The sequence below is a fragment of the Hemitrygon akajei genome, chromosome 15 (genome assembly GCF_048418815.1).
Source record: "Hemitrygon akajei chromosome 15, sHemAka1.3, whole genome shotgun sequence".
NCBI classification, from domain to species: Eukaryota; Metazoa; Chordata; class Chondrichthyes; order Myliobatiformes; family Dasyatidae; genus Hemitrygon; species Hemitrygon akajei.
This window is the reverse complement of record NC_133138.1, coordinates 59929569-59956973: the sequence shown is the minus strand read 5'-3', so window position 1 is coordinate 59956973 and position 27405 is coordinate 59929569. Positions and strand designations below refer to the sequence as shown.

The window sequence follows — 27405 nt, the reverse complement described above, 5'->3', positions numbered from 1 at the left end:
TCTCTAATATCTTCAGCCTCCTGAATGATCCTGAATACATCCAACTCCAGCTCCAAGTATGTGACCTGTCAGTCAGGCGCTGAAGTTGGGCGCACTTCCCGCAGATGTAGTCATCAGGGAAACCATCAGGTATCCTGAATTCCCACATCCAATGTGATTGTAACAAAGGTAATCCACCCCTTGTTATCTTTCTGAACATGTCTTTAGGACAGTTGACCATACCACCCTCTTCAATTGCCTCTTCTTTGTCCAGTTAAGTTGGTCAGTATCTATTCAGTAAAAGCCAGTCTCTAGTTTTCCCCTCCCCTATTTAGACCAATTTAATATCACAGTAACAGTCATGTTCTTAATAGTGATCAAATTTGTAACTAAAAGCAGAAAGCGGGCAAGACATTTCTGAATTCATTCCGCCTTTGAAGATTGCCAGAGAAGACTTACTGGCAGATTTCAAACTTCATGTAAACACTTAATGACAAGCTGAGATTGTATTGTGCTGAATGTTCAATACACTATCTGTCAGAGATCCAATAGGGCTTTTTTTTAAGCCAAAATGTGAAGCAACTAGAACCTTGTACCTGGACAAATGATGACTTGCAAAAATGCCATTGGATATCAATGAATGAAAATGCATTACTTTTAAATGAATGTTCCATAAAATTTGAGAAACAAAACTCCAAGGTGATAAGGTAATCAGAATTGAACTGCTGAAAAATTACTTTAAAATAATGCAAATTAAAGTTTTCAAATATCATTTAATTAGCTTTATAAGCTAACAACAATAGAACTATTCTGTACATTGAACATCAATTGTACAAAGTAAAATTTTTAAATCTTGTTTCTGAAATATGAAAAGTCAGGGTTCACATAAAATACTAAGATTTAACAAGGAATGATACAACATTTCAGATTTGACACAATGCCTTAATTATAGAAATCTTGCACTCCAAGGTCAGTAAAAAATAGTTGCATTCAGAAAAAAATTGAAACCTTTTCATCCATTATTTCATCAGATATTCTATTAAATGACAAATGGTAAGCAAAGTAATTCATAGGTGGTGCAGGTATCTATAACTAGGTCCATTTCATAATAAGGGTTCTCCATATCAATTGGAGATAAAGAAGGGTGTCTTATCTCAGAGGGGTGTAAATCTTTGAAATTCTTTACCCTGTGGAGTTGTGTAGATGGAGTCACTGAATATAGTATATTCAAAGCAGTAAACAGCAGCCATTTAAAATACAAAAGAATAAAGGGGTATGGTGGGTGAGAGCAAGAGATAAGGCTCGGGGGTGGGGAGAGCTAGTTGGCCGGCCCACTCCTGCTTTTTATGTTCTTATATCTTCAGATGAATGAACACATTCAGTTGTACAGCAAGGCCTAAGTAGTTTAAAATGTTTGTCCCATTGTCAGCTAAAGATTGCTGCATCACTGTGCCATCAACTAATTTACTAAAATTAAAGAAACAATCCCTTTGTAGAACTCTGAAACTGCTATAACAGGTTTGGTGCATTGCTTAACAACAGAAGCTGTACATATGGTAATGAAACCAAAGTGTTAGGGGAAAGAATCTTCTATCAATAGGCCATTTGGCTCACTGAGTCCATGATAACTGCAATGGAAGCAATCCATTAGTCCTGTTATTCCCTCTCCCCTTTATCCCTACAACATAATTACCCATCTACTCACCTTTGATTTCTCTTCTGGCATTGATGACACAGAAGGGATAATATACAGTGACCGATTAACCTACCAGCCATCTTCAGGCTGTGGGAGAAAACTACACATGGCCAGGAAGAAACTCACAGTCACAGAGAGGATGTACAGACTCCACAAAGAGAGCACAAGGTCAGGATTGAGCCAGAGTTTCTGAAGTTACAAATCAGTAGCATAGATTAGTTGATGGCACAACGATGCAGCAATCTTTAGCTGACAATGGGGCAAACATTTTAGATCAAATACACTTGACATAATGAAACAGTAAGAGGGAGGATAAAACTACATCACACATTCCATAGGCTAACAACCCGATTCAACCAAAATCAAAACAAAAACTACTGACACTGAACATTCTTATAAAGGATACATCAAAGGTGATAAATAATTCTTCATAAAAACAATTCAAACATGAACTATTAATAACTTTAGTTATTTAGTTCAATTTTAGATTTGAAGAGATTCCATGGATTCTCAAATTAAAATTGACCATATAAAGTTTAACATCAGTAGAAATATTTGTGACTCAGGTCCAGGAAAGATTTAATAGGTCACAACACAACACTGATAGCTGGGGAATTTCATAGTTAGAAGTATTTAGGTTAAGACTGCATTAGCCATTATCTTATTGAACAGCAGAGCAGGATCTATGGTAACAGTATGAATACAGTGTTCACATAGAATATAGTGTTTCTGGGTTCACAGACACAGCTCACAGGTGGTATGTTTCATCACTGGTACCAAGGTCAACGATATCATAAGGCTGCAGAACATTGTTAAGGGAGGGTGAGTAGATAGTCCTTATCAATACCAGCAGCAGATCTAGAGAAAATGTTCTGTCCTGCAGGCTAAGTAAATAGACAAATAAACAGCACCTTAAAGAGGTAACATCTCTGGGTAACATCAAGCACCATTTATCAGATAGGATGATGCAAATGAGTGGCGAGAGTTGATGAGGAGGATGGGGGTGGAAAGAGGGTTTCTACATCAAAAGAGTTGGGACCAATAGCCTCTCAGGTAGATTTGCTAGTGTTTTTTTAGAAAAGCGGGACAGGAATATCAATTACATATTCTCGATTACAGGTTCTCAGGTTAGATAAGGAGATGAGAGATTTGGTTTAAAAAAAAAGACTAATGCCACAATTACAGCTGTAAGAAAGAGTGATAGTGTTAGCCTTTATTGAATAGTCCTGCAAAGGTCAAAAAGAGCCATGTTGCCACTGAAAATGCACTAAAGTGCACCAAATAGTGTGAGGAAATAGAAGTGCAAATTTGTGGGATAGTTTTAGTTGGTGTGCTCACCCTTAACTCCTGGTGGAGTCGTCAGGGCGCTGCCATGACAAGCTTTTTCCACCGATCTTTTTGGTGACTGCTCATCATACAGCGTGTCTTGAGCATCTGAAACCCGGTGGAGCCCACCCCTCTCCAGGTTTTTGGAGCCGGCTGGATTCCAACTCGCTCCGAAGTCCAGCGCTGCTGTCACTACACCACCAGCCAGCCAAACTTACTTTGTATTAGAGTAATTTCAGTTACTCTAATACAAATGGAATACTATCATCAAAAGATATTGACAATACAGAGCTCCTGAAGTGTACTTCATAGCACTTTCATAGAATGCAGCAAGCACACGAGCAAGGGCTAATAATGTAGTCCCTTTTCAATTTCTTCCTGTACATTGTCTGAACATTTAAATTGCCAAGGAATTGGACATTGCACAAGTATCAATAAGTGACTCTATTTCTGGCCTTATAATGGCAGGAAGGCCAGTAATGAAGGAGGGGAAGTAGCTTTTATTGCTCTTCAGACAATGCCTGAGAGACTCCTGTAGGTACATCCCGGGGCTGTGATTTTATTAACTATCCTGTTTTTCCTTTAAGAGAAATTGATTTTAGTTTTACCAGGAGTTCCTTAACTCTACATTTGGTCCAAAGTTGCTTTGCTGTCAAGGGCAGTTACACTCGCTGTACCTCTGGCGTTAAACTCTTTGAGCCATATTTGTATAGAGAATGAGATCTCAGGCCATAGCAGGACCAAAACGGGACACTGGTGAGTAAGTTAATGGCGAGTTGCCCTGTTCAGCAGCTCTGTTGACACCTTCCATTACTTTGTCAATGACTGAAAGTAGATTGATTAGGCAAACACAACGGGCTTTTAGTAAGGAAAATGACCTTTTTGGGAATCATAAAGTTAATCTGTATAGGGAGCATGTGATATAGTTACATATTTTAACAAATCCTGTATTATCAGCAGCATCCGTGGAAACGATAATTCACCACATTTGAAAAGTCATTGGATGTGTACATGAGCACCATGAAGTGCAGTGGGCTACAGATATAGCACTGAAAAGGATTAAGACTCCCAACACCCACGTATTGCTGCTGTCATGATAGGCAAAATGACCTCTTCTGAAATATATAATTTGCTAACTTACTAAAAGGTACAGCAGAATTTTATAAGTTTGAAACTGTAAGTTTTCATAAAGTACCACAGAGCTGTAACATGCAAAGTTGAAACTAGAATTTGTATCCTGGAGCTGAAGAGTAAAATTGTTAAAATGGTTATAAACATTTTGTAATTGCACCAACCTGTTTGCCAATATAAAAATATTATGTTGCATAATTAAAATTTCATCATCACATTATATGGTCTTATATAATTTCAATTGTTGAGATTCTCCCTTCAAAAGAAATAGTTAAAATAGAAAGATTAAGGCTGAAAAAGTAGTAACATTTTCTGCTTTGCTTTGTTCAATTTGTGACATTTTCTTCTACAGTTAATATGGATAGGCATTCTGAAAGAACCAGCAAATACTTTCAATTTGTCAGTACTTTAAAATTTGGCATTTTACTTTTAATTGCTTACATAAATCTTAATGTTTCTCTTTGAGCATTTACACATAAACAGAACAATTCCAATGACATTTCCATTAATAATATTTTCAACTGCTGAAAATTTTATCGAAGTATATTTCATTACTCTTTAAATTCTCTTGGATAATGATCTTATTTTCACAACTGGCAGTACAACATCATTTTCTACTGTGTCCAGGTATGTACATCCCATCAATTTGTGCACCTCCTTACAAAGTTTCTAGGAGTGTATACTATCATGTTGAATCCACATAGATGAATTATCAGAACAATAAATCTAAATAAGTACTTTTGTTGTCATACGAACTTTCAAATCAAATATATTGAAATATTCATATTACTTTCCAATAAAACTTAAAATACATTTGTCAGTACAGTCGGCCCTCTTTATCTGCGGGGGATTGGTTCCGGGACTCCCTGCAGATACCAAAAAGTGCAGATGCTCAAGTCCCTTATATAAAATGGCGTAGTATTTGCATATAACTTAAGCACATCCTCCCGTATACTTTAAATTAGTGGTCGCCAACCAGTCGATCTTTGAGACTTTCCCAGTAGATCCCAAAAAAAAACGAAAAATAAATACACAAATACATTATGCCTGATGAAGCTTTTGATGCAAATATGTAGTAACTTCTACTTTGAAAAAGGACCATTCGACAACTTCATGCCCAAAAGGGACAACTTTATCTAGGACGGTAAAACGATATTCACATACAGAGGTTTTCACTAATGCACACCGGGCAGAAAAGACCGGAAGGAAAACCCTGCAACCCCGGAAACATACTCTCTTTACAAACAGCTTTACCATGACCCTAATTGGTATTAACTTATCTTTATAATGCTCACATTACAACACTTCTCCCCCTTTAAATTCCAACATTCCCCAAATGTAAAGAAATGGGAAACAAAAACAGTGGTGTCATTAGCTTGCGTACCCCTGAAACTTATACTAGTGTCTCAGTAACAGTTTACCAATACCAGGAAAGTTGAGGAGCTGAAATCGGGATTGAAGGCTCAGAGGACGAGGATCGACAAGTGTTAAAGGACTTGACACTCTGAATATTTTTCATGACAGTTCGATGAAGCCCTGGATGTAATGCAAACAGCTCAGTTTGTTATATTTGTCAGAATGGCTTTCCAGGATTTTACAACAAAAGAGGACTTCCTTTGCACTTAAAGGAGAGAACGAGAGGTGATGATAATGAGTTTTTAAAACAACGAGTTTTTAAAAAAGTCCGCGAAAATTACATCCCCATTCATAAACTGGTGGCAGTTACTACTGATGCGGTCCCAGCAATGCGCGGTGTGTGCATTGGTTTTATAACACTGTGCCGTAATGACCCCGATTTTCCTGACTTTCTGGATCATCACTGTGTGATTCATCAGCAGCCCTTGGCTGAGAAGGTCGTGGACTTTTCTCATGTAATGACACTGGTGGTCAAACTGATAAACTTGATTCGAGCAAAAGCGCTTCAGCACCACTTATTCAAGGCGTTACTGGACCGAGCTCAATGCCACTATGGCCTGTTTGATATGCTAGTTAGTGCTTTCTTGGTTGAATTAATTTGAAAGTTTGACAAACACATTTTATGTAATTCAAATACAATTAGCCCAAATAAAAGGCCTCAAGTTGGAAGCACAATCTGAGCTGTTTTTTCTCCAAACAATTTAGTAGATCGATCTTGCCTTTCACTGAGGGCGAGCTAAGGGATCTTGGGCTTAAAAAGGTTGGTGACCACTACTTTAAATCATCTTTAGATTACTTATAATACCTAATACAATGTAAATGCTATGTAAATAGTTGTTATACTGTATTGTTTAGGGAATAATGACAAGAAAAAGTCTGTACATAAGATGTGAGGCGAACAATGCTCAAACGAGTGCTGGAGAGAGAACTTCCGGGTTTTCCCGATCCGCGGTTGGTTGAATCTGCACATGCGGAACCCGCGGATAAGGAGGACCGACTGTAGTTTCATATTCCTTCAGTATACCTATTATGTAAGCTGCATAGTGCAAAACCATCTGCAGTTGAGAACTAAACTACAATTTACCATTGTTAGGTAGGTCTGTATACGTTTTCTTTAAAATCAACAGAATACATTTTTAAAACACAAACCCAATGGACATGACAGGAAAACTGATGAAACAAAAATGTATTGATTAGCTAGATTTGATTTATCCTGGTTTTTGTGAGAAGTCTTACTTGGGCAAATATCCATATTGTCAGGATGCTGGTATTGCCACTGTACCAGAACACCTTAGTTAGAGGTCTATCTAATTTTGAAGCTGGAATATTGTCATCTTAGTAAAATCAACAAAGGAAATAACAGGAAATCCAAAAGTAAGAATGTAGTGATTAATCTTCAATTTTCTACACTATTGGTTAGTAATTTATAAGACAGCCATTAGAGCAATGTATCTAGATATTAGAAACTAAATAATTGGACTGGGTAAACAGATATTTTTGATATAAACTGAGGGAAATATTGGTTTGCATTAAGGGAAAACACTTTCTAATGATAGATATAGATGAAGTTGTGCCACCATATTTAAATTTAAATTTCCCTTGGAGAAAAAAAATACAGTAAATACCACTCCTATTGCAATAACCTGCCAGCATATCTTAGTGCAACTGCTAGTAAATTTAAATGCCCTTGTGTGCAAGTGAGCTCACGTGCACAACACACGCATGCGCACACAAACACACAAGCAGTATCAAATTTACTAGCAAAACTTTGCCATCTATTTCCTAACTACTTCCTTGCCGGACTCTTCATTTAAAGCGATAGTGTATAGGGCTATGGGGGAAACAGCAGTTGCTTTATCAGTAGTTTGACAGCTTTGGTTGATTTTTAGTTTTTAAATAACAATTACTTTTATAAACAAAAGAAATAATTTTGAAGTCTGTAAAATGTTGCCTATGAAAACACATCAGAAGAACTTCATGTATAGGACTACTTTACTAAATCATGGTGCTGTCAGAGTAACTCCGGATCACATTAAGCAAGTTTGGGAGAGAGATGATTTACAGTTAAAATCTGGGCCTTTTTGTGAATTAAGCGAGTTAGGTGGTCTAGTTTATTTTTATTATTTTTTGAATAACTCAGAAATAAACTCAGCTTTAAATGGTTTGTCAGTTAGCTAAGCGAAGGTCCTTTCTATATGTTCAAAGGCATTTTCCAGCACATTTTTGGGGGTATTTTTTGGGAAAATCCCCATCCCAAAGGTTTTACTTGAGCAAGACCCAGCTGTCAGAGAAAGTCTGAACATGAGAACAGGCACTTAGTTACAAGTTGATAAATGTGGAAAAGCAAAAAGTAGGCTCAAGCTTACCATGCAGATTACCAGCAATGTAAATGGCTCATTACTGGCAAGTTTTGGTTAATTTCAGATTTATAATCCAGAATTTAGTGATTTAATAAAACTTAAATATTACTAATCCAAGTTTTCTATTCACAAATAAAAGACACCATTTTAACAGGCAAAATACCAAATTGAGTTCTCTAGTTGTACCTGATCAAAAAGACTGTTCAGTAAAATCTAGTGAAGCATTTTTGATGAAACATCTTTGATAAAATATACTCAAACCAATATCCTAAAAAGAAAATATTTCTAAAAATAGTAAACTTTTGATATTAAGTGTTTAAAAGTCAAGAGTATAATTCATCAGAAGACAATTACACCCAAATTATGGTTAATTTGAACACAATCCTAGTAACATGGCTGATTTATCTTCTGAATTTTTAATTCAATTTTTTTAAAAAGATATCCATGATTAAAAATGTACAAATACTCATATAAAACATTCTATGAATGTACAAAAAATTATCTGATAAAATACAGAATGGTTTCAGATTGTTTCTCAAGCCATTAATGTTGTGCTGTTTTCATACATTTTAATCAAAGGAACACAAGTAAACATTAACATAAAGTGTTTACCTCACGGTCACCATTTTTTTGGTGTACGTTTGAAGCAAATTTGACGGCATCATGAATGCTGTAAAAAAACAACCCATTGATGTAACCTTTATCAAAATACTCCACATTGCAGAGACTATCAATAACAGAAGCATTACAGTTTGAGAGAAGAACCAAGATTCCAATCTCCTTGTAATCTTTAAAAACCTCCTTTATTGTAGCTATCCCTGCAGTATCCAAGAATTGAATAACCGAGCAATCAATGATGATGGTATGGATATCAAACTCCTGGCAGGATAATCGCTGTGTAACCTCAGACTTAGCCACAGAAAGAGAATGCACTGTTGGTTGTTGTTTCAGTTCCAGATTGGTTTCCTTTTCAGCTTTTTTCCTGGCTAGTATTACCAAAGTGGGATTAATTCCTGTCTGTTTATATAGGGACCTCTTGAAAAATTCCTTGTTTGCATAGTATAGTGGAGCTTCAAATCTAAAAATCTTGATACCTGGTAAATTTTGCAGATTTTTATACTTCCTCAAGTCTTCATATATTTCTGTCCCCTTCAGATTTCCAAGTACAGTGGCTCTTGGCACCTGGGTTCGTGCAATTACACAAATTACAGAGAAACAAACCCCAATCAACAGTCCCAACTCTGTGCTGACAAGGGCTGTCGCTAGCATTGTAACAAACCACACGACGGTGTCTACCTTGCTCACCTTCCACATTTTAGGCAAGTCAATAAATTTTCTTAAAGCACCCCTGAGATTTACAATGATTATGACAGCCAACACACATTTCTGAAGGGAGTAGAAAAGTGGAGCAATCACAAGCAGGACAAGGAGAAGTACCAGTGCAGTGATTATACTTGATAATTGTGTCTTGCAACCAGTGGACTCTTTAACAAGGGATTTTGCCAGGGCTGCACTTGACGTAAAGCAATGAAAGAAGGCAGGGATTACATTACAGGCACCAATAGCAAACATTTCTTGATTTGCTTTCACAGTGTATCCATGTTTCTTGGCAAACATTTCTGACAGAGTTACAGTGATTGCAAAGCCAATGATAGCAATTGGAATGGCATCAATCGCAATTCGAGGTACAAGACTCCAGTCTGGAGGGCTAGGAGCCATGAATCCAGTGGGTATGTCTCCAGCAACAGTAGAATTAAACTTTGCATTCAATTGGCCATAATGCGAGATCAAGGTAGCAACAACTACTACCAGAAGTTCACCAGGAATTGGTGCTTTTAACTTTGATTTATAGCATTCATTTATCTCTTTCATCGGCACCAAAACCAGAAGACACAATATGCTGGTTACAAGATCACAGATATTAGTCTCATGGATATTTTTAAAAACAGATACCCAAGTTTTCACAAGTGCACCAGGAGCATTGGCACGAGGAATACGGATCCCAAGGAGGTACTTAATTTGTGAGGTGATTATGGTGAATGAGGCTCCAGTAGCAAATCCACTGAGCAAGGAATCAGACAGGTACACTGATATGAATCCGACTTGGAAGATGCCCATGGCCACCTGGAAATAGTTTTAAAAAAACACAAAAGTCAGAGGTAGGGAAAAGTTTGCATGATTAATGTTTAGATCCTTATAATGTGCAACGTTGCTTCTTCCAATTCTAATCTGAAAACTTAATTTTTTACATTAATATTCAATTCTAATCTGAAAACTATTAATTTTTTACATTCAGTATGTTAAGCAATACTTGCTTGTCAGATAAAGGGCAATAAAAATCAAATACTGCAAATGAAACAAAGACAGAAAATACTGCTTAACATGCAGTTAACTTCCATGTGTTTCAGAAAAGGACCTTTCACCAGTAATTAATGAAATCTGCTAGCCTTCCTGTTGTGACAAATGGATATTGCTCAGTGCTTAGTTGTTCCAAGAGCATGAAAATCATTAGGTCATCTTCTAAACTTGTATCCAACCTGTATCTAAACCTGTAAACACCCATTTATTTCCCATGCAGCATTCAATTCCATCCAGCAGCAAAGCAGTCAACAGAAAAACACTGATTCTTTTAATAATATAAAAGGAAAGCATTTGGGTGATGGAAGAGTAAAAGAAGAATGCAGACAGCTAGCTCTTGCTGAGGAAGTAACAGCTTTAATGTTTCAAGGCCAATGGTCTTTTAACTAAAAACAACTGGAAAGTGATGCACAATTTCAAGATGCAGTGAAAATAGGGAGAGGGGGAGTAAACAAAAGATAAAGTCTAAGGTAGGGGTGAAGACAGTTAAATTAAAAAAAAACAAAGTGGCAGATATCAATGCCAAGCAATTATCTGAAGTTACCAAATTGAAGAGAATGCTGGAAATCCAGAATAAAAATACAAATATGCTCAATATCTGATGGAGGATCCCAACGCAAAATGACAGTAGCTCCTTTCTCCACCCAACTGATTTCATCACCTACTGTCCCTTCAGTCATTATTAAATGATTTTGTCCAGAATGCTTATGCGTTGGAAGCAGAATTGCTGTCCCTTAATCTAAAATAGCCTTTGATGAAGTAGTGGGTGAGGCCAAATTCAATGAGATCGGAATGGGAGAGACTAAGCATTAACGTGACAGGCCTCAAGAAATTATGAGGCACATGTACCGTACAGATTGAGTGGAACTGTGCTGCAAAGCAGCACCCCAAATAGTCTATATAGTATAGAGGAATCCAAGCAGTGGATGAGATACTAGGATATCAGTTTTGGAGTGAAAGAGCTAAAGATCTTGGATGATGAAAAGAAAAACTAATGATTGTTGTTCCATGGAAAGTTGCCATAAGTCAAATGATTATTCCTGAAGATAGAAGATTGAACCATGTTCTGGAAGGTACTATCCCTCCACAATGCAGAAGGGAAAAGAGTTATGGAAAGTGGCAACACATTGAAGATGTGGATATTATTGAGGTCCAGTAAATGCAAAACATTTGAGGAAGAGGACTCTTCAAATCACTGCTCTCTATGCATTTGTACTATGTAGCTCCCTAACAAGACTGAATCAATAAAAAATGGCCTTGGCAGTCTGTCAACAGCCCAATTGAAATTAATGTCCAGGACATGCTGTTTGCAATTTATATTCCCTATGATCGATAAACTATTGATCATATCTTTCAAATAATATTGTTCAATATGATTTCAATTAACCACTTCAAAATAACCTCCAGAAAATCCTTCAGGTACTTCAGATGACAGTTGAGATGTTATGTACAGGAAAATGCTAGCATTCACATTCCACTGTTCCTTTTGGAGTCCTACTGATTCATTAGGTGCAGATGTTTTGGATATGAGTACCATCAATTCTCTTGTGTAAATGAGGTCTCCGTTACATAGCAGTAGATATGGATCCTCCAAAGTATATCCCACATTTAGATTACATACTTTGTCTGCAACCAAGCTCCAAGGTAATCAGCCTCTCTACTCTTCAATCTTCCCCCACTACTAGATTGGCATAGACCATGACCCTCTTCCTCACACAAGATCTCATAACACACTAATTTTCTCCCCATTGCTTGCATCCCTAATCCCTGAAAGTCTCCAATAGAAACACTAACCTCCTAACAAATCTCAGTTTACTGTTTGCCTACTCACCTTGGTCTAAATTGGGCCTCCACTGCTCCCTTCCCACCAACTGCCTTTATCTCCATTTCAGTCACCCAGCTCATCACAGGTTAAGTCTGTTTTTTCTTCACCACCCACCATCCTGACTTCAGTCTAGGATGACATTGGCAGTGAAGTTCAAAGCACATTAGGATACAACAGAATTTATGGGCAAGTAAGATGGTTTCCTGTAATTGATGGACCTAGCACCAACTAAGAGAGGCACATGCTTGAATTCAAAATATTTAGGAGAGAAACCTTTCTATAAAATATTTTTAACATGTTCTCTAGTTGGTGTACATTACCAAAAGTTAGTGAATATCATATTTTAGTAAAACTGAGAGGCCAATTTTTATGTAATGATTTTCATTGATAGGCAAATCTGTTACTGGATCAGATCTTCATTCTCTCGCTTTGACTGCTAAAGAACCACATTTCCTTTACCTGGATCAGGCAAATTTTAGCTTTCATTTTCATAGTGATATCAAACTTAAAATAAGTGCTTCCATTGTCAGATTCCGGAATTCTCACCAGGAGTTGTCAAACTAGGGCTATGACAAACTGTCATGTAGGTGGTTGCTGGTCATTGAGGACTTGGTGTGCTGAAAGGCCTGCTTCCATGCAGTATGTCTCTATATATCATTGTGTGGTACTATGGCCCACAGTCATTTTTCAGTGTATGCTCCATTTAACCCCATTCTCCCCTCCCCAGCAATAAAAAGCATATTAAAGCACTACTGCCATATCTTGACAATTTTATACTGAACATACACAAAAATATTTTAATAAAAAATGAAAGGGGATTAAAAAATTGTTGATTTATAATTTCACAGACCCATCTATACGACATTGAATGCCATGCAATGGAATTTGGCATTGAATCATGTAAAGCAATGAACCGTTTTTAATTGCCCTCATGACATAACTGTGCTCAGTGTTGTAAAACAGTTTATCTGCTGACTCTCATTAGGTAACTTCCTAAAAAATAGGGCATAAATGTTTATCATAATCTCTAGCTTTAACCTCTTGTAGCATTTCCATCAGGACATTAAAATTAAATGAGCTGAGTATTTTACTATTAGACTTTTTTCTGAATACAGATATTTTAAAATTGGCAAATATGATCCAAAATCATTAAACAAGTGCAAAAAGTACACCAGCGTAAAGCAATGCAAGCAAATGCCTAATTGCTTAAAAATAATTAAGGTATGGGTACAGAGAGGACGTGCATCTTCTGAGCTATCTCTTGCATAAAATGGCTTGGTATTTGGTCTCATTAAAGTAACGCACCACCTCAGGTAGTCTTAATTATTCATGAAAGATGAATTAACTAAGCAAAAGTTCCACTTAATTTCTTATTTGTGTGGAATTCAGGGACTGGAAAAAAATAAAGTTAAATATGTAGGATTGTTTCTTATTAACTTCAACAGCCAAAGGGCAGCCTAAATAGATCTGCCATGCATGGTCAAACAGGACATCCTAGGACACAATTAGTCAGATCGTTCTGCCTCAAGGCTCCATGTGAAGACCGGTTGTGGATCCCACTCTCGCTGAGATTCTCAGCATTAAGTTGCAAAATTGCACCTTTGATCTTGCGGCAGGAGAGATTCACACAAGTTTCAAGACTCATTGATTTTAACGGTGTTTATTGGGTCACTGGTTCTGAGGCAAAGGTAAGATCACTTACTTTTAAACTACTTTGCTTTACAGGCATTAGTGGACATTCTTAAGTCATATAAAAGGGAAAACTTCTTTAATGCCTTAACTCTTACTCCAATTTTAATAGTTTTCCCTTGTAAGTTTATTAAACTGACAAATCTGGTGTAAAGATTTATTTATGCAAACGGAGTTCGTACCACCATCCAGACTCCACTGCAGGATCCTACTATGTTCTAGGTCCACAAGAAACTATTTTCCTTTTCCTACCTTTTATGGGTACTATTGTGGGGAAATAATAAGTGGACATCCCAGGCACCATGCAAGGCCAACAAGATCGCCTAAAGTTGCATATCTAGAGGGCTCTGCAGCTCCATATTCTCCAAGATCTACTTAAACTGTCAGTTGAAACATTCTAATACAAGTGTCAGAATTTCACCCAAGGTCCAGAGAAATGTTAACCTAAGGCACCAACAAATAATGTACGCAAAGTGTTTTCCATACTTTTGCTGCTATTATGATTTCTCATACTGTATATAAAATATGATTTGTCTCATCAATGTGTAGCATAAAACATCCTGTAACTACTGTATTAACACTGTTAAATGCATCTCTAAATTCTCATTTATTCTTCCACTACACTTTGCGAGGCTATAGTCAATATCCATGAAGGTTGCATGTCCCTTGCTCTATTTAACTGAAATGATTCTAACCCAGACTAGTTCAATGCCTAATTCTCTGAGCTATGATCTTTGTTCCTCTTCTGCCTTTATCATTAAGACTATGCTGCTCTTCCTTTATAATTTCAAAAGGCTAATTATCCTAGATTATTTAAATCCCTACTTTGGTCTCCTTGCAACCACATCTCTGCAATGTTTATAAGCTTGTACTTTTTTGCTGACACACTCAGTGACCACTTTATTAAAACACCTGCTCGTTAATGCAAATATCTAATCAGTCATATCATATGACAACAACTCGGTGCATCAAAACATGCAGACATGATGAAGAGGTCCAGTTGTTCAGACTAAACATCAGAATGGAGAAGAAATGTGACTTGGACCGTGGAGTGATTGTTGGTTGCAGATGGGCTGATTTGAACATCTCAGAAACTGGTGATCTGGGATTTTCACACAAAACATTCTCTGGAGCAGGGGTTCCCAACTATTTTTTATGCAATGGAGTCTTACCATTAACTGAGGGGTCCGTGGACCCTAGGTTGGGAACCCTTGCTCTAGAGTTTACAGATAATGATACAAAAAAAAATCATCCAGTGAGTGGCAGTTCTATGGGCAAAAATACCTTGTTAATGAGAAAGGACAAAAAAGAATGGCCAAACTGGTTCAAGCTGTCAGTAACTCAAATAACCATGTGTTACAAAAGTGATGTGCAAAGATGCATCTCTGAATGTATAAAACATCAAACCTTGAAGTGATGGGCTACAGCAGCATGATGATCACACCAGATTCCACTCCCATAGCTAACAAAGTCACCGTTTGAGTGTATTTGGGTCATTTATTCACCTAACTGTTGGCAAAATTCAGGTAAAATTATTTCCATTGTGTCTTTTTACATATTTTCCCTGTTCATATCACCAGTTGGAAGTTAACTCATGTTTGTGTGTTCTGTTCCTTCCTGACCATCACTGGCCATCATTATCCATTTTGCTACTGCCTGATATTATCTTGTCCTGTCCAGAAGTTTGGAAGTTTTCTTATGATGAGAACCCTCTCTATCCACTATTTATTTGTAAGCCTTATCTATACTCCTGTAGTAAGGAATGTCAATGAAATTAATTAACATATTTGGGGCAATAAACAAATTGCTTGAGGAATGCAAAAGGTCAGGTACCATCTGTGGGAGAAAGAAAAAGGAATGTTGTTTTGGGAAAAAAATATATTTCTGTCTATTTTCATATCATTTATTTAATGTTCCAGGCTGAGAAGTAGCAGATGGAGTTCAACACAGATAAGTGTGAAGTGGTTCATTTTGGTAGGTCAAATATGATGGCAGAATATAGTATTAATGGTAAGACTCTCAGCAGTGTGGAGGTCAAAGCAGCTGCGCAGGTTGACTCTGTGGTTAAGAAGGTGTATGGTGTATGGCCTTCATCAATCATGGAATTGAACTTAAGAGCTGAGAGGTAATGTTGCAGGTATATAGGAACCTAGTTAGATCCCACTTGGAGTACTGTGCTCAGTTCTGGTTGCCTCACTACAGGAAGGATGTGGAAGCCATAGAGAGGGTGCAGAGGAGATTGATAAAGATATTGTCTGGATTGGGGAGCGTGCCTTATGAAAACAGGTTGAGTGAACTTGGCCTTTTCTCCTTGGAGCGACGGAGGATGAGAGGAGACCTGATAGAGGTGTATAAGATGATGAGAGGCAGTGATCGTGTGGATATTCAGAGGCTTTTTCCCAGGGCTGAAATGGTTGCCACAGGAGAACACAGGTTTAAGGTGCAGGGGAGTGGGTACAGAGAAAATGTCAGGGCAAGTTTTCTTTTAAATGCAGAGAGTGGTGAGTGTGTGGAATAGGCTGCCAGCAACGGTGGTGGAGGCGGATACGATAGGGTCTTTTAAGAGACTTTTGGATAGGTACATGGAGCTTAGAAAAACAGAGGGCTATGGGTAAGCCCAGTAATTTCTAAGGTAGGGACATGTTCGGCACAACTTTGTGGGCTGTAGGTTTTCTATGTTTCTATGTTCATAAAAGGTAACCTGAATATCAGCTTACCTGGTACACTCCTGCCATGAAGGTCAAAGTTGAGCCAACACGAATGGCAAAACAGCTTCTGTCACAAACATTCACTGAATGGTTGAATAGATCAGTGCTATTAGAGTCATTGAAGAGGTCATAACCAGCAATCTGCAGCTCTCTTTCCACTACCTCGCCAATCATTAAGCACAGCACACCAAAGATACCAACTGAGATGTGTCTTGATGTTCCCATCAGAAAGTAGATGATGCAGGCATAGAACGAGGTATAAAGCCCATATACTGGTTCCTGCCCAGCAAGCAATGAATAGGCTATTGACTGAGGAACCAGCAAGATACCTACAATCAGCCCAGACATGATATCGCCCAGAATCCATTTCTTCCATTTATATTTTGGAAGCCACCTTACTATAGGAAATAAGTCAAAAAAGAAGTCTTTTGTTTTTGCTGGGGTGCAAGCGAAATACTTCTTCAGCCTTTTTGCTGCAAACTTCTTCACATTTAATGGTTCCTTTTCTTGCTCTTCTAAAACAATAGGAGAATACTTATTGTTCTTCATGTCACACGAGGTCGAATTATTGACCACCACCAAACATTCAGCATTATTAGAGTCTGCTGAAGTCATCTTGCAAGAGGCCTAAATAAAAGAAAAAAATGTTTAGTTCTCGACATACTGTATGACAGTTTGTCAAAATGTTTAAAAATTCTGAACAATCAAAATGGTATCATAAGCAATATTGTAACTTTGCATCTTGAAGACTTGAATTAATTGCATCCTGAAGGTTCTTCCTTAGATCTTTTTTAAGGCAGCATTGTTCTATGGTAATATTTTTCTTACCTTTGTTTATTCCCAAAGCCAAAAGAAAACATTTCAAACAGATGCTCAATCGTGATACAAAACACATTTATATCTTGTGAAAGAATTTTCTGCCATTTTTTATTTTGAAAAATGTACTTCAAAAGATATCAAAAACAGTAACTTGGATAATTTTTTTAAGTAATTTAAATTAATAATTTCAGAATAGTCAGCAAAGACATACTTTTCCTCATGAAGATTTTGGGAATGTTAAATAATTTATCATAAAAGTAAAATAATCAAGCTATATAAATGATTGAACACAAATAGTTTAGTAGTGTTTTCTGATAATACTAACATTCACTCAAACATAACAAAATATTCCTTATAGAGTATAACATAGAACAGTGTTGCAGCATACGTTACTGGGGTTATCACAAATATACATCTCTTCTCCTTTAACTAAGGTGCATTTGGTGCAAAGTATATAAACATTTATCTAAAATTTATGACAATCCCTCAGTCACTATTACTGTTCTGTGTTGTCCTTGACTTTACAATATCTCCTTATTACAGCCCTATCCTTAAGTGCCTGAAATAATCATTAAACTCATGAACTCTTGCTGAATAATTAAAAATCTAGCAACTAGCTTTAACCAATACATAAATATAAATCTCTCTACTTACTTAGTTCTGAATCTGTCTCACACTGTAAGAGAAAATAAAACATTGATTTCCTGCTTGATAGTGACACTGTGCAAAATGTTTATCTAATCTAGAAAAAATAATTGCAATAAGTATGCAGTCTTACTTTCCTGTCACTGACTGGTTCAAGGGTCTTCAAATATTGCAGCACTCCATTCCGGGAGATGAATTACGTACTGTGTCTTTTGCAATAATGTACCATTTCAAACAAAAACAAATGAAAGTTCCAGTCAGGGTACTATGATGCCAAGCACTAGAGATTCAAACCGTGTTTTAGCGCATCAAGTAAAAAGTTTTCAGGTGGGGTTTGGATTGGCAGTGGTCTGATCAGACTAGGTCAGATCTTTAGCAATTGCCATCATTTCAGATCTTCAAAAAAAAAAAAAAAAATGTATGAAGGTATTCATAAGATCTATAAAAATGAATCTGAACATAGATCAGTACTGCACAATACAGTCTTTAGCCCATGACACTGGACTGTCCTTTCAACTTAATCCATAATAAATCCAACTCTTTTCTCCTACAGAGCACATAAATCTCCATTTTTCTTTCATCCATGTGCCCATCTCTCTTAAATGTCTCTAATGAAAGCAGCCTCTATCACCTCCCTCAGCAGTACATTCAAGGCATTCTCTGTATAAAAGGCATCTCCTCTGAATTTTCCTCCACTCATCATAAAAGGATGTCCTCTAGTACAAGTCTTTGCTGTTCTGGGAAAAAGATGCTGGCTGTTCACTCTATCTCTGTGTCTTATAGTCTTATACACCTTTATTCAAATCAACTCTCAAATTCCTTGATTCCAAAGAGAAGAGCCTTGGCCCGCTCAACCTTTTCTCGTAAGAAATGTCCTCTTATCCAGCTTTCTGGTAAATCTCCTCTACAGCCACTAAAGCTTTCACATTCATCCTATATTGATGTGACCAGAACTGAGTACAATACTCTAAGTGTGGTTTAACCAAAGTTTTATAGAACGGCAACATTATTTTGTGGCTGTTGAACTTGATATCCTGACGAATGAAGGCCAACACACCATATGCCCTGTAAGCCATCCTTATCAACTTGCATTAATGACCCGGAGGAAGAAACAGCATGCAAGGTTTCCTAATTTTCCAGCAATACAAAAGTAGGTGGAAGGGCATATTGTGATAACGGGGTGTTGCTAGCTTAGAGATCTGGAGCCTGACCAAGTACATGTCCTGGTTCCGTCTGGTCTGGGATGCTGTTGGCTTGCTTCTATTGTTTGCATAATGGGTGTTTTTTCTTTTCCTCTTTCTTCCTCTACGGTGTTTTTTGGTCTTTTTTTAAACAGATTTACTCGAGTTTCTTGCTTTGTGGCTGCCTGTAAGCAGACAAATTTCAAGGTGTATAATTTAAACAATCTTTGATAATAAATGTGCTTTGAATCTTTAAAACATTATGGGAATCAAGAAAAGAAATTGTAGGGGCCCTGGCAGAGATTTATGCATCTTTGATAGCCACAGGTGAGGTACCAGAAAACTGGAGGATGACTAATACTGTCTCCTTATACAAGAAGGGCTCCACAATCAAATGCAGGGACTATAAACCAGTGAACTTAAGATCAGCAGTGGGAAGTTTACTGGGAGAATTCAGAGATATTATCCACCTGTATTTTGAAAGCCAATGACTTATTGTGGATAGTCAACCTGGCTTTTTGCATGGAATGTCGCATCTCACAAATATGATTGAGATTTTGATGGTAACAGTGATGAGGGAAACAGTGGATGTTGCTTACGCAAACTTCAGCAAGACTTTTCACCTGCACGTTTGGCTGGTATAGAAGGTTGGATCACCTGAAACTAGCTTGGAGGAAGTAGTCAGAAGGTGGTATTGGGGGTTTGTTTTTCCAGGCAAGAACCTTGTGATCAGTGGTGGCATAAAGATGTGGATGAGAAAATAGGTGGCAGAATTTGTAAATTGGGGATGTCACCAAAATGAGCGTAGTGGAAAGCGAAAAAGGTTTTCTTATTCTACAACAGAATTCAGATCAACTGGTGAAAAAAGGGTAAAGGAATAACTGGGTAAAAAGTAAAGGAAAGGATGGAATGTAACTCAGACAAGTGCAAAGTGATGCACTTTAGGAATGTAAATCAGGGCAGGACATATGTTTCAATTGCAAGGCTTAAGGGAATGTATACAGTTCCCTGAAAGTAGCCACATAGGCAGATGGGAGTAAAGAAGGTATATGACACATCTATCTTTATTGCTTCGGGCATTGAATACACAGGTTGAGATTTTGGGCTACAAATGTATGAGACATTGGTTAGTCAGCACTTGGGAGTATTGTCAACAGTGCTGATTGTCATATTATAAGAAGTAATGAAGGCAAAGACACTGCCAGGGCTGAAAAGCTTGAGTTATTGAGAGACTGGGTAGACTGCGATTGCTTTCCTCGACTGGAGGCTAAGGGGTGACCATGATTTCATACACCTCCATAAAGTCACCCTCAATCATCAACATTACAAGAAACAAAGTACTAAGCTGTTCATTCTCTCCCTATAACTTAGGTCCTTCAGTCCTAGCAACATCCTTATAAATCATCTTTCTACTCTTTCCAAGTACAAAGTAACACACACAAAATGTTGGAGGAACTCAGCAGGTCAGGCAGCATCTCTGGAAATGAATAAACAGTCAACGTTTTGGGCCAAGACCCCTCCACGGGACAAGGTAAGGGGAAGACACCAGAACAAAAAGGTAAGGGGAAGGGAAGAAGGACAGCTAGGAAGTGACAGGTGAAGCCAGGTTGATAGGAAAGGTAAAAGGCTGGAGAGGAAGGAATCCGATAGGACAAAGGGAAGGAGGAGGGGGACTCAGGGGGGAGGGGAAAGTGAGAAAAAAGGAGGATGGAGGCCAGAATGGCAAACAGAAGATGAGGGGAGAGGAAGGGAATTCATTTATTTTTTTTGCCATCACGTTGGAGGCTATTCAGACAGAATACAAGGTGTTGCTCCTCTACATTGAGGATGGTCTCATCTTAACACAAAACATCATAACCTATGAGCCCGCTCCACCATTTCATCATGGCAGATCATTTCCTTCTCCTGTCCTTTCTGCCCTGACCAATCAAGAACCTGTCAACCTCTGCCTCAAATACACCCAATGACATGGCTTCCACAGCCACCTGTAGCAACAAATTCCACAGATTCACCACTCTCTGGCCAAAGAAATTCCTTCTAATCTCCATTCTAAATAGACGATTCTCTATTCTGAGACTGTACCCTCTAGTCTTAAACTCCCCCATGACAGGAAACAGCCCCTCCACATCCACTCTATTGAGGACTTACAACATTTGATAGGTTTCAATGAGATCTCCCCTCATCCTTCTGAATTCTAGTGAGCACAGGCCCAGAGCCACCAAATGATTCTCATGTGGTAACCTTTTCTTTCCCAAAATCATTCTCTTGAGCCCTTCAGAACCCTACCCAATGTCAGCACATTCTTTTTTAGGTAAAGGGTCCAAAACTGCTCACAATTCTCTAACTGAGGCCTTACCAGTGACTTATAAAGCCTCAACATTACATCCTTGCTTTTATATTTTAATCCTTTCAAAATGAATGCCAACATTGATTTTGTCTTCCTCACCACTGACTCAACCTATAGATTAACCTTTAGGGAATCTTACATGAGCACTGCCAAGTCCCTTTTCAATTTCTTCCTGGCACTGTATTTCATTCGTCACTTCTTTATACATTTTCCAGATCTATCAAAGTCCTTCTGCAGCCTTCGCTTCTTAAACACTACCTGCCCCTCCACCTACCTTCATATTACCTATCCACAAACTTGGCCACAATACTATTAATTCCTCCATCCAAATTATTGCCATATAATATGAAAAGAATGAGTCCTAATACAGATCCCTGATGAATACCACTAGTGACCAATGGCCAACTACTCTCTGCTCTATCCATGCTAGTATCTTTCCTTGTCAAAGGCCTTCTGAAAGTCCAAGTACACACAATACACTGATTCTCTTTTGTCTATCCTACTTGTTATTTCTTCAAAGAATTCCAACAGATTTTCCCTTAAGGAAGCCATGCTGACTATGGGCTATTTTATCATGTGCCTGTAAGTACAATCAACTCCAACATCTTCCCAACCACTAAGGTCAGATTAACTGGCCCATAATTTTCTTCTGCCTGTTTGAAGAATGGAGCACCATTTGCAATTTTCCAGTCATCCATAACCATGCCGGAATCTACTGATTCTTGAAAGATCATTACTAATGCCTCCACAAAATCTTTAGCAACCTCTTTCAGAACCCTGGGGTGTAGACCATGCGGTCCAGGTGAGTTACCTACCTTCAGACCCTTCAGCTTCCTAAGCACCTTCTCCCTAGTGATGGCAACTTCACTCATTTCTGCCCCCTGACAGTCTCAAACTTCCAGCAAACTGCTTGTACCTTCCACAGTTAAAACTGATGCAAAATATTTATTCTGCCATTTCCTTGTCCCCTACTTCTATTTCTCTAGCATAATTTTCCAGCAGTTCAATATCTACTCTCACCTCTCTTTGACTCTTTATATATCTGAAGAAACTTTTGGTATCCTATTTAATATTATTGGCTAGATAACCTTTGTATTCCAACTTTTTCCTCTTTACATCTTCTTTAGTTGCCTTCCATTGGTTTTTAAAAGCTTCCCAATTCTCTAACTTCCCACTAATTTTGTTCTATTATAAGACCTCCTTTTGGCTGTTTCAAGCTGCCTTTAGAATACTTCTTCTTTGGGATGCATCCTACACCTTTTGAATTGCTCCCAGAAATAACTGCCATTGCTCTCTGTCACTACATCTGCTAGTGTCCCTTTCCAATCACCTTTGGCCAGCTCCTCTCTCATGCCTCTGCAAGTCCTTTTACTCCACTGTAATACTGATATATCTGCCTTTAGCTTCTCCCTCTCCAATTGTAGGGTGAATTCTATCATATTATCATCACTGTACTCCTAAGGGTTCCTTTATCTTTAGCTCCCTAACCAATTCCGGGTCATTGCACAACACCCAGTCCTGAATAACTAATCCCCTAGTGGACTTAACCACGACCTGCTCTAAAAAGCTATCTTGTAGGCATTCTACAAATTCCTCCTCTTGGGATCCAATGCCAACCTAGTTTTCCCCAAAGTACCTGCCTATTGAAGTACTTCCATGAGTATTGTAACAATGCCTTTTTGACATGCCTTTTCTATATCCTGTTGTAATTTGTAGCCCACATCTTGTTTATTGTTCAGAGACCTGTATATACAGCAACTCCCATCAGGATCTTTTAACTCCTGTAGTTTGCTTGCTCTATGCACAAGGATTCTACACCTTCTGATCATACACTACCTCTTTCTAAGGAGTTGATTTCATTTTTTAAACCAACAGAACCATCCTACCACCACTGTCTTTTCTTTTGATACAATGTGTAACCTTGGGTGTTAAACTCATAGCCATAATCTTCCCTCAGCCATGACTCAGTGATGCCCACAACATCATACCTGTCAATCTCAATTCATGGTATGTTCATCTACAGTAAGAGGTGGCCATGGACTGGCATGTCGGAATGAGAATGGAATTAAAATGTTAGGCCACCGGGTAGTTCCACTTTTGGCAGATGGAGTGGAGGTGCTTAACGAAGCAATCCCCCAATTTATGACGGGTCTCACTAATGTAGAAGAAGCGGCATTGGGAGCTCTGAATTGAACAGATTATCCCAGCAGATGAGCAGGTGAAGTGCTGCCTCACTTGGAAGGACTGCTTGGGGCCCTGAATGGAGGTGAGGGAGGAGGTGAATGTGACTGCTAGCAGGGATAAGCGCCAGGAGGGAGAGGAGTGGGAAGGATAAACAGACAAGGGAATCACAGAGGGACTGATCCCTGCGTAAAGCAGAGAGAGAGATGGGGGAGGTAAAGACATGTTTGGTGGTAGGATCCCATCGCAGACATTGGAATTTGTTGCTGCTGATGATGCATTGGATGTGGAGGCTTATGGGGTGGCAGATAAAGACAAGGGGAATTCAAGGCAGCGGTTGTATTACAGGTGACCAAAAATGTAGATAAAACCTCTGGTGTGGTCTCACCAATGTTTTGTGCAACTGCAACATAATGTCCCAAATCTATCCTCAGTGCCTTGACTGATAAAGGCCAATGTGTCAAAAGCCCACTTTACCACCCTGTCTATTGTGACACTTTCAGTGAAGTACTAATACTCTTGTGTCCCCCTGTTCTACTACGGCACCTAGGAGTATTACTGCACAGGACTGAAAGGCCTAATAGCTTGTCTTGTGTTCTTGTCTTGTGGCTTGTCTAACTGTCTTGTGTTCTTACATTCTTGTGAAATCCCCAAAAGAGACAAAGGACATAAAACATTGGAAATATTGGCCCCTGCCCACATTACCAAGTGCTTCTAGCTACCAATAACATTTCAATAGAATCCAATAATACTTAGTAATATTTTGACCCAAGAACATTTAACACTGTTTGCTGAATTTCGGACCTACACCAAGATACTGCATAGTCATTGGATCTTGATTGCTGTACACTGATTACACATTTAAAGTAGTTGTGATTATTTTGAATACTTCCACGCAAATTAGATGGTTTAGGTGCCAAGTTCACAGTCACTTGATACAGAGCAGTTACAGCTTTAATATTAAACTTAAATGTTTTTAACCTAATGAATCTGAGCCAATCTGAGATTTCCATGCAGATTTAACAATTTATCAAACAGGCAGCAGCATCATGGAACACAGGTGATAAAAGTAATACTGGAATTACTATTCATAACAAAACATATTACACCGAATATCATAATGGGGTACTTTTCGTAACAATAAGGTACACATACAGCATATAGTAGACAAGAATTTCTGCCAGCAGTCATTAGTTTGAGCTTGCCACTGATCTTAAGTATAAATTTATCTTCTGCCCATTCCATCATGCTGAAAAATGCTACTCTGATTCTGCAGCAAAAGATCAAACCCTGCAGATGTAATATTGTCACACCGAGTGGGGGGGGGGGGGGGGAGTGAGAGGATCTAGAATATAGCTCACTCATGAGACAGCTTTAAAAGAAAACCTCACCATCAGCTGCTTACATCATACCCACCAGTTTGGCCAATTGTCAAACCAGCCAAAAACAGCGAACATTTTAAATGTTATTCTAAATAACATCCAAAATTTTTAAAAAGATACTAACTAGAAAATAAAATGTTTAAAGAAAACACATCACATTTAAGACTGCACCATTAATTTCAGTTTAAATAACAAATCTTTACTCATCTCATTCTCAAATGGCTTATTTGAGACTGTGACCCTATGTTATTCAACCTGTGGGCACGTATGTCTCAATGGGATTATGACTCACCATTCCAAACTGTGGAGACCATGGGCCTAGTGTATTCAGTCTTTTCTCATACAGCAAACCCTCAAGCCATGGCCACCTCTACTGCTGCAATGAGGCCACACTCAGGTTGGAGGAGCAACACCTTGTATTCCATCTGGGTAGCCTCCAACCTGATGGCATGAACATTGATTTCCCAAACTTCTGGTAATTGCATCTCCACCTTCACCATTCCTCCATTCCTGTTTCCCCTCTCACCTTATCTCCTTACCTGCCCATCAACTCCCTCTGGTTCCAAGGTCTTCTGTGTCCATCAGATTCTTCCTTCTCCAGCCCTTTATCTCTTCTATCAATTAACTTCCCAGCTCTTTACTTCACTCCTCGCCCTCTCCCGGTTTCACCTACCACCTTGTATTTCTTCCTCCCCTCCCCCCAATATTCTTGCTTTGACTTCTCTTTTATTTCCAGTCCCTGTGAAGGGTCTTGGGCCGAAACATTGACTGTTTATTCTTTTCCATAGATGCTGCCTGGTCTGCTGGGGTCCTCCAGCATTTTGTGTGTGTTGTTTGGAGTTCTGCAGACTTTCTCATGCTTGTGATTCCAGGAACTAATCCAGCACTCTCTCCATTACAAGATCTTTGCTTTTAAGACAAAGAGATCAAAAATCATACACAATACTCCAGGTGTGTTCTTACCAAGATCCCAAATAATAGAAATAGACATTTTTATTCCTGTACTCAAATCCACTCAGTGTTACTATACTATTCATCCTCTTAACCAAAACGTTAACTGTTTATTCCTTCCCAGAATGCTGCCTGACCGGCTATGTTCCTCTAGCATTGTGTGTATTGCTTTGGGTTGCCAGCATCTGCAAAACCTCCTGTGCTTGCAGTTTTCAGTGACTTGTGGAAGGACTGGATCTCTGAATATTAGTATTTCATAATCTGTTACCATTCTAAAATAAGCAGCTTTTCTGCTTTATGCAATAAAGTAAGGCCCTCATATTTTCACATTATATTCTACCACATCTTGTCCTCATATCATATCTCCACTACCTTTGGATTTTCTATGTAACTATCTTGGCATTTACCCAATTTATTATCAGTACTGCTACTGCTCTTCATATTTCTTGGCATTTTGACAGTCATATTGACATTGAATTAGATTGTTCTTGTGTAGCTTTTAAGCTACTGGCCACTTATCACCCTTGCCTGAATGTTGTCCCAGTCTCGCCATCTTTGCTTTATAGGTATCGACCTTCCCTCAAATTAAATACGTTTCGCTCTTGGGATGTGGAGTTTGTTGTCCAGGGCTGCATTTATCTTCCAGTCCTATTTTGAGTTGTTTGTTGAGCCACTTCAGAAAGTAAAACAAAAAAAAAATGACATTGAGCCACCAAACTTCCAGTTTCCCTGGATACTGTTTCCTATTACGTTGCTAACATGTTCTTATGAAAGTACAGTATACATGTTCTTCTGAAAATACAGGATATCTGAAATGATTGGAAAACTAAGTGATTGTAAAGGATGCTTTTCACATTACTACAGGTAATGCAGGAGGCTCACAGCTCCAGCGAACTAGGTTCAATTCTGACCTCTAGTAACCTTACGATACCCCTGAGCACTAAGATAAAATAAAAGGGCATTGAAACAGGAACCATATAGAACATGTGCTCATGAATGTCCCATGGGTGCATTAGTGTTTCCTTCCACATTCCAAAGACTACGACTAGTTAGGTTATTTTTTCTGTAAACTACACTAATTCTTCAAATATAAATTACCCTAATTAGGAAGGTATGGAAGGGCATGTGCGAGGGAGTGTGGGTTGCAGAGAAATGAGTGAGGGAATGGGATGCTATGGGAGATGACATAGGTTCAAAGGGTTGAATGCTCTGTATCATAAGGGTAATGCGAGACAAGAAAATACCACAACTACTTTGTAAAATGCAGCTTCAGGAGTGGTGGTATGAAGCACACTTCCTCACAAAAAGGAAATCAATAGATGGACAGACAGACATACTTTACTGATCCCGAGGGAAATTGGGTTTCGTTACAGTCGCACCAACCAAGAATAGTGAAGAAATATAGCAATAT

General features: G+C 38.4%; 1 protein-coding gene across 3 annotated transcripts in view; it reads right to left on the bottom strand.

Moving 5' to 3' along the window:
• Positions 1–732: 732 nt before the first annotated feature.
• Positions 733–27405, bottom strand: part of slc26a2 (solute carrier family 26 member 2) — a 42671-nt gene continuing 15998 nt past the window's right edge. The window contains exons 1-4 of one of the 3 annotated variants that reach the window (XM_073067654.1): positions 18086–18349; positions 17962–17983; positions 16498–17115; positions 733–10032 (exon numbers count right to left, since the gene is read on the bottom strand). In XM_073067654.1, the coding sequence (XP_072923755.1) occupies positions 8503–10032; positions 16498–17103 (2136 nt within the window). In that variant the 5' untranslated portion in view covers positions 17104–17115; positions 17962–17983; positions 18086–18349 and the 3' untranslated portion in view covers positions 733–8502. Of the gene's footprint in view, positions 10033–16497; positions 17116–17961; positions 17984–18085; positions 18350–27405 lie in introns of those variants that run through there. The other 2 variants (XM_073067653.1, XM_073067652.1) reach the window with 2 other exon arrangements.